This window comes from Trifolium pratense, linkage group LG3 (assembly GCF_020283565.1).
Source record: "Trifolium pratense cultivar HEN17-A07 linkage group LG3, ARS_RC_1.1, whole genome shotgun sequence".
In the NCBI taxonomy this organism is placed as follows: Eukaryota; Viridiplantae; Streptophyta; class Magnoliopsida; order Fabales; family Fabaceae; genus Trifolium; species Trifolium pratense.
The window spans coordinates 46694377-46703540 of NC_060061.1; the positions used below are offsets into that span (position 1 = coordinate 46694377).

The 9164-nt window shown below is 34.6% G+C and overlaps 1 protein-coding gene across 1 annotated transcript; it reads right to left on the bottom strand.

Moving 5' to 3' along the window:
• Positions 1–6980: 6980 nt before the first annotated feature.
• On the bottom strand, positions 6981–9164 carry LOC123915255. Its single transcript, XM_045966397.1, has one exon. The coding sequence runs from the start codon at positions 9162–9164 to the stop codon at positions 6981–6983; it is 2184 nt and encodes a 727-aa protein (XP_045822353.1).

Sequence of the window (9164 nt, forward strand, 5' to 3'; positions counted from 1 at the left end):
TCTTGAAAACTGACAACGGTTTTATTTTCTTAAGCAGTTTTTAATTAAGCGTTGATTATAATTCGTCACGAGAGTGAGAATTAATTAAAGTAAAAATCAATAGAGCGAGAGCGTGAGATTTCTACTAGATAGTAAAAACTGAACATTAAATCTAATTCGCAACGAGAGTTGGGATTAGAGTTAATTAAATTATATTGTTTTTCAAAGAGTATTTTATTAGCGGGTGTGAGGACGAGAGTTAAGCACCACCTTTATAATTTATAATACTATCTGAATTGTATTTTTAAAACAATATAGTTTCGAAAATTTAATTGTTTACACCACTAAAATCTAGAAGTAATGCAACTACTTTGTAAAGTATTTTATTAATTTCATGATGAGAGTTGTGAGAGCTGGAAGTGAGAACGGCTTTCGCCTGGAGCATCGATTTTATTAAAATACGACAATTAGATGTGGTAGTAATTTTGTCTAGCGCGAACTAAGTATTGAACCCTCTGAAGCAACTAATAGCACGTCCTAGCAATATTTTATTTACATATTAAAAATCTAAAAAAATATTTATTTCTCTTATTTTAGTTATTCAATTAATCATAACCCTTTAAATCATTAGCCTTAGATTTACAAAGCAACACTAGAATACGGTAGGTCGATTATTGGTCCTTTGGGTTCGATATCTTTTAAAACTACACGACACGACTGTATACTTGCAGTACCATTGTGTTGTCACACGACCAAGTTTTTGGCGCCGTTGCCGGGGACCAATTTAGTCGATATCGTAACTCCAGTGTTACACCGTAGAGACTAAGGCAATTTTATTTTTATTTTTAAATGGATTACTCGTATTTCCTCTACGACCACCACCCCCAATATTATGAGGAACCACAAAATCACTATAAATCCAATCTCGAAATATTAATGGAGGATTTCATTAAGACTCAAACACTCTTTAGGCTAGAGTTTGTGGAAGCACAAACTCGCATAAATAAAGAAGTAAATGAAGCTTTCATGAAGTTAAACACTAAGGTCGAGTCCCTCGCGGCTGATAGCAAGGCAATAGAGACTCAAATCTCTTTGCTTGCACAAGCATCTCTAGGATCGTTCACTAAGAGTCATGTAGACGTCATAACAACTAATGAAAGTCAAATTGAAAATCCTAAAGAGAGTGATAATGAAATCAATGAGAAATCTAACGAGGAAAATATAGAGATTGAGAAAATTCCACCTACACCACCTAAAGAGGAGGTTGTCAAAGAGGTAGAGAAGGAAACACCTTACATTCTTCCTCCCCCTTACAATCCACCGACCCCTTTCACCCAAAGGCTTGTGGAAGCCAAGGTAGAATCCCAATCTAAAAGGGATGTAGAAGAGTTGAAAAACATAAACACTAATGCCCCTTTGTATGAAATCCCGTATAAAAAGAGAAATTTAGAGGACAATAGGGAAATTATTAGTGTTAAAAAAGGGAGACTAGACTTTGAGGTGGCTAATGAAGAAGATAAACCTAGACCCGAAAAACTAATAATAAAAATTGATCCAGAACCACCACCACATGTTCAGACCTCTGAACCTCCCTATATGAAAAAGAAAATAAAGAGTGAAGGGTATGGGAGATGGGTTGATAAGTGGCGATGGAAACCAAAATTAATTAGGAGTTTAATCGGAGATTTAATTTCAAAACACCCTTAGTGCTTACACCTCTAATAAGTCGAGCCAACGACGTTAAACAAAAGCGCTACGTGGGAGGCAACCCATGACTTTTATCGTTTTCTTTTATTTTTGCTTTCTTTTTCTTTGAATTGTTTCCCTGTTTTTCTGTGTGATTTTATTTCCGCATATTTTAGTATTTTCATTGAAACGTTTCTTTTCCATTTCAATACATTATTAAGTATTTTATTAGTATTTATTTTAGTCATTATTTTCAAAAATCTTCAATTATTTTCGTAACCGTCTATTAGTCGATTAGTATATGCATTTACAAATGTCTATTTAATTGGTCAAACATAAATTAAATGTGCATTCAATCAAAAGAGTAGTCTTTGGTCAAAAAGCATTTTTCAAAGCAAACAAAATTCAATTTCCCACACTCTTAAAATGAAGCATGGCGTGACCATGCTATAGATTCCATAGGGAAAATATTTTTGGAAGTTCATGGCATGCAAATTTTGATTCCCTTACACAATTTCCTTTCCACCTTTCAAAACAATCAATGAAAATTAATTGGTAGGACCTTGTGTTTCATAAGGAGATTCTTTTTCAAGTTATAAATACATGTCTTTCAACACAAACTAAACTCACCATTTCTACAACATTCTTTCTAAAGCATAAATTCTCTATCTATTTCCAAATCACAAAATGGTTTATGAGTTAGTTTTTAGAAGAAGTTCAAATCAATCTCAAATTTACGAGGATTTGAGAAGAAGGGAAATACAAGCTACAAGGTATGCCGACAATTCTCTCTTAAGAAAATTAGGATTGTTAGATAGCGTGAATTATTTGCTTGATAATTTAAATCTTCGACATTTCCTATCTCAACAAAATCCCGTTTATACTCAACTAACGCTAGAATTCCTAAGCTCTTTAATTGTTAACACTGTTCGTGAAACTAGGAGTTCGCATGGCGCTGTTTATTTTACAATGTTTAATACTGAGTATGAATTTTCTTTGAATGATATGGCTGACATTTTGCATTTCCCCCATGGACCAAGTGTAACATGTGAAGTCCATGATAATGAACAGTGGCAAAATAGTTTTAGCCATTTTTGGATGACTATCATCGGTAAACAAATCAATAGTCATGAAGGAAATAAGGCCTCATCCATCCATAATCCGGCCTTACGCTATTTCCGCCACTTATTGGCACATACCATCTTTGGCCGAGCCTATTTAAGCAAAGTTAACTCCAAAGAAATGTTTTACATGTTTGCTGCAATTAGAAAAACAAAAATTAACACCGTCCCGTTTTTATTTTCACATATGCTTTCACAAGTTAATATAAGTCGGGGAGGAGCGATAATTTTTGGAGGCCTAATCACGACCATAGCTAAAGCCATAGGACTAGGACCTCAATTAAGAAATTTAGAACATACTCCACCTCAGTTAATCGATGAAGATATGGTAAGGAGTATGAACCTAGTAAGGTTAAGAGAAGATGGTAGATATGATTTAATGATTCAAAATCGTGTTTTTAATAATATCACCCTTTCTAACCAATGGCTAACGGATGTACGTGACCCGAGAAATCTTTGCTATACTAATAATTCTACGACTAATAGAGCTCCCACGCACATTTCTCCAAATGCTGCTGCTGGTGGGGGCGCAAGCATTGTTCCACCTGCACACACTACACATTTTTCTAACACTTTTGCAGGTAGTTCCTCCTCATCAAGGCAAAGCTCCATCGATGATGTACTCCATGAGATACGCGCCCAAAATGCATTAAATCAAGAGCGCGATGGATTATTCTATGCCATGCATCAACAACAAGAGGAGATGATGGAACGAATGACATTCATGCAAGCCCAGCAAGACCAAATTCTTCAAAACCAACATGAGATGCAGGGCTATTATCATAGGTGGGAGAGCTCCGAAGAGCACCGTCAACAACAGCTCGACAATGTCATACAAGAGCTAGGCGGTTTGAGGCTTCAGTTCAACAATTTCCAAAATTATCAACATCCTCCCTCATGATCTCTCCACCAGGTTTTGTGCTCCAAAGCTACACTTGAGTCTCAACAGTGAGGACACAGTTGGATTTAAGTTTAGGGGAGTATTCTACCATCCTTACTCTATTTCTCAGTTATTTTATTTTTAGTACGATTTCCCTTTTCGCAAATAAAATAATAGCACTATTTTTGGGTAAATTTTAAATTTTTCCTTTCCTTGAACCAATAAAAAAAAAATTTCCAAAGACTTAGGACAATAGCTCACTTAGAAAGTATATAGGTTAAGAAAAGACGAGAGGCTAAGTTAAGGAAATTAGGGAATTTCACAACAAAATCGGTATTTTTCCAACACCCAGAAGTCTCCCTAGTATAGATATCAATTTGAATAACCATTGTGCCAAAATCTCCTGATTTAAATTTGTGGAATCCTTTAGTAGTTTATCTATCCAGTCGGACACCATCTATAAAGTCACGCATTAAGTAGGTTTGTCGATGAATATAAGCGAATCATCTAAGCAAAATTCTTAAGGTCATACTGTGGTAATACGGTTAAACCTTAAAGAAAAAAATATATAAGGTCATACTGTGGTAATACGGTTAAACCTTGAAAAAATATTTATATGATTGCTAATACAAAATTTGTATCATCAAAATTTGTATCATCAAGCTAATTGCAGGTTGAAAAAGATGAATAAAGACGCTAACCGATTTTCTTACCATGTGTGTGACATAGATAAAGGGTCTTAATGTGACTGTCTAGAATGAAAAAGGATGAAACAAAGGAGAAGATTTAGATTTTAGTACAACGGCATGATCCGAATTCGATATGTATAAGAGGGAGAACTTTGTGTGTCGTTGAAATACCCTTCTTGATTGTGTAAAGAACCTAACTAATTAATCTTAGCCGATTTGAATTTCTGACCACGTATGAGTACTTGTGATGTTATTTTCCTCTAAGTCTGTGTGTGTGAGTTGCTTCGCATTTCAAATGTTTTCTACATGCAAGCTAAATTGCTTGAGGACAAGCAATGGTTCAAGTTTAGGGGAGTTTGATGCACCTAAAAATGTGCTATTTATTTAGTTAATTTACTATTATATTTTAATTATTTTTTATTTCGATTTCGAAGTTTTATATTATGAATCGTTACTTATTTCTCGTATTTTAAATAAACAGATAAAAAGTGTACGAGTTGAAGAAAGGAGCGAAAACGGACCAAAAAGGAGCAAAACCGGACAAAAAGGCCACACACGTGCAACCAATTGGGCCACACGTGTGCAGCCCACAAACAACAATTGACGCCTGCCAAACAAAACAAAGTGGCGGCTGCCAAATTGTCCAAAGTGGCGCCTGCCACTTTTCATCACAGCCGTTCCTCAAAATTTAATCAAACGGTGACGCGTGTTTTGCAATTAGTCCCACATCGGGCAGTACACAACATTGGTGTTTTGTATTTTAGTATAAATAGGTCCCTTTTCTCCACTTTCTAGGCAACCAACTGGTAACAGTTGAGGAAGAGAATTGAGACTAAGATTTAATTCTTGATTTCTTCTCTTAGTTTAATATTTTTATTTCCTGCTGTTGCGCTGTCGGTGTCCGTACTCAAGATTTCCTTTATTAATTCAGGTTCTTTATTTTATTTTCTTTTCTTTATTTTTATGCTTATTTTATTTATTTTATTTTTCTATTTTTATGTCTTTATTTTTATTTATTTATTTTATGTCTTTAGTTTTAGTTATGTCTAGCTAAATTTAGCGTTGCTAGGATGTGTAGTTAGTAGTTAATAGGGGTTCGGTAGTTAATTCGTGCTTAATAGTTTTCAACCACCAGTTTTAAATAAATATGTTATCAAATAATTCGTCACGAGAGTGAGGATTATTTTAAAGGCAATAAACCAACATTGACGAGAGTTGAGGTTTAGGGTCGGATAGTTAAAACTGACCGTTAGTTCTAAAGTCCGCGAGAGCTATTTAGGATTAGTGAGTTTTATATTGATTTTCAAAGGTACTTATATAGGTAAGTGAGCGCGTGAGAGCTGAGCATTTATTTTATCTAAGTATAACGCTAGTCAAGATTTGCGAGAGCTGAGATTAGTGTTTTTTAAATTAAATATAATTCTTGAAAACTGACAACGGTTTTATTTTCTTAAGCAGTTTTTAATTAAGCGTTGATTATAATTCGTCACGAGAGTGAGAATTAATTAAAGTAAAAATCAATAGAGCGAGAGCGTGAGATTTCTACTAGATAGTAAAAACTGAACATTAAATCTAATTCGCAACGAGAGTTGGGATTAGAGTTAATTAAATTATATTGTTTTTCAAAGAGTATTTTATTAGCGGGTGTGAGGACGAGAGTTAAGCACCACCTTTATAATTTATAATACTATCTGAATTGTATTTTTAAAACAATATAGTTTTGAAAATTTAATTGTTTACACCACTAAAATCTAGAAGTAATGCAACTACTTTGTAAAGTATTTTATTAATTTCATGATGAGAGTTGTGAGAGCTGGAAGTGAGAACGGCTTTCGCCTGGAGCATCGATTTTATTAAAATACGACAATTAGATGTGGTAGTAATTTTGTCTAGCGCGAACTAAGTATTGAACCCTCTGAAGCAACTAATAGCACGTCCTAGCAATATTTTATTTACATATTAAAAATCTAAAAAAATATTTATTTCTCTTATTTTAGTTATTCAATTAATCATAACCCTTTAAATCATTAGCCTTAGATTTACAAAGCAACACTAGAATACGGTAGGTCGATTATTGGTCCTTTGGGTTCGATATCTTTTAAAACTACACGACACGACTGTATACTTGCAGTACCATTGCGTTGTCACACGACCACAGGGGTTGAACCCGAACGAAAATCTTACCGAAACTAAAACCACATGGTCAAATAATGAAAAACTACTGCCAGCTTCATTCAGAGTCAATTTTCATCACCTTCAAAGAATAACTAGTCTTTGATTTCATTAAGTAGTGCTTAAATTCTGCAATTTCACTAATATGAAGTTAAAATACTTTCTGATGCACAAGTTATTCATCAATACAAATCAATAATTTGCTACTGATAAAATATTTCAATCAACATATAAAGTGATAAACACAACAAAATATATCAGTAACTTCATTCACTTTGGTATTTCAATGATCTACAAAATAACCACAAGTCAATTACCTTCATATTAATCACCTACTACTAATTACTACAAATGAAAGCAACTATCGCATACTGCACAAGAACTAGGGGACTGTTAGCAATGAAATTATTGGAAACTATGACACAAAATTAGAAACATGAAATTGGCTTTGGCTCAAACCATGTCAACTTTGTGGCCAAATCTTGCTTCTTTAAGCTTAGCAATCACTCTTTCAAGCTTCTGAATCCTGTTTTCAAGATCAATTACCATGTCTAATGTAAAAGGACTAACACTTTCCCCTTTTTCACCATTTCTATCACAAAATGGAATCTTGATTCCTGTTTCATCCCCATTTCCAGCTATTTCATTACTCACATTCGATGATATAAATTCACCAAATTCATGACTACACAAAGAGACTTTGTTTTTGCCTTCACCTTGAGTCTCAGATAAACAGACTCTACCACTACACATCCTTGATTTTTTGCTCTCATTTGCATCTTTTAACTCATCCTTCAAAACCCCTTTTGAAAGTTCAGTGTTATCTTTTGAAACCGGCCTTTTCAGTGGCAATATCTTCTCATCATCTTCTGAAGAGGTTGAACAACATCGGTTCAATAAATTCTTAGATTCATGGACTTTGCCACCACACTTGTACTCTTCCAACACAGACTTACAAACCTCAACATCAGCATCAATAATTTCATCATCTATCAAACAATTAAGAACAGAATTTTTAGCAGGAACATCAGCATACAAATCCTCAACCTTCCTAGTTTTAATTTTTAAACCCTCATCATCACAAAATTTTCCACAATTAAGAGTGTCAACAAGATTGGGAGGAAATCCAGGTGGAACACCAACATCATTACCACTTGTGTTAAATTTTACAACATGAAGTCTGTGCTTTCTTAAACTAGCGCTTCTCTTCCGACGCACAACTTTCTTAACATAATCGTCATGACCCAATACCAATTGCTTCCACCACTTTGCATAACGCATGGTAACATCTGCCTCAAATAATCTTGGTGGGAAATACAATTTTTTATCAGATATGGGCCTGCAGTAATTTTTCCAAGCAATGAATTTAGTCTCGTTAAGCCTAGGCACATAACTTGGAACATCTTGATCCATTCCAAATTGCATAGCGACTCTATGTGGGAGATATTGCTCCATAGACTCAAATCCAACAAGCTTAGAAACTCTCAAGCATGTAACAAATGAGAGCATTTCTTTATCCAAATCTTTCTCAAACGGTGCCCAAATTTTATCATTTGGATAAAACATTCCACATTTATCAGCACATATAACATACGGACGCCAAAGAAAATCATCGCTAGCTGAGTCTAACGCCAACTTAACATTGTCAATTTTCAAGGCCTTAACCTTATGCCACCTAAACAATAAAGGGTCTCCATGGTTGGTCAACATAGTTTGTGGTTTTGGTTGCAAATTTTTGAACCTCTCCCACACCCAAATTTGAACCAAGTAAAAGGGTGATTGAAGAGTAATCTCCACAGGAAACCTATCACCACCAGTAGGATATTTTGACAAATCAACTATTGTTTTCTTAAACAAAGTTAAATCCCTATATATGCTAGCTAAAACAGCTGGTGCCAAAGCAATAGGATTTCCTCTAGCAAGATGAATAGAAATAGGAAACAAACAACTTTTTACCAAAAAGTTTTTATTAGGAAAAACAAAAACTGACAACCAAGTAGCAAGAAATGATTCATGTTCAATTTCACTACCTTTACCAATAAAAATATCCATCCATATTGATGGTCTAGGCTTACCTGATTTAGTCTTATAAAGCTCATTTCTTGCAAAGATCAATTTCTTCTCCACCTCTCTCATTTCTTCATCTTGAAGTGAAATGAAAACAGGATCACCAAGAACAGGGTAACCCCCTAAAACCATGATATCCTCCAAAGTTATTGTTGCCTCACCAAAGTGAAACACAAAGGTATTTGTCTCCCAACACCATTTCTCAACAACCCCATAAACCAAGTCTTGATTTTTCTTTATGCAGCATTTGGTGCTCATTATGGCTTCAAAGATTCCAACTTTCTTCCACAGTGATTCATATTTGAGCTTAAGTTCATCAACCCATTTAACCCATTTAGTTTGTGGGTAACGCCACCCATTGAAATGGATTTCTAAAGGCCATTGATTTGGGTCAAAAACAGAAGAAGATGATGAAAATGGGTTACACTTAAAAGCTGGTTCTTTAATGGAGTTTTCAATTGGGTTTAGAAAATGGGCTGTTCTGAAAGTTGGTTGACTATCACCAGCAGGTGAAACCATGAAATCTTCCCTCACCTCAATCATGGTATCTTCCAATGACTGTTGATTCAT

Bases quoted from the DNA above. Each gene is read 5' to 3' on its own strand.
- LOC123915255 (XM_045966397.1), bottom strand. From the start codon at position 9,164: ATGAATCAACAGTCATTGGAAGATACCATGATTGAGGTGAGGGAAGAT.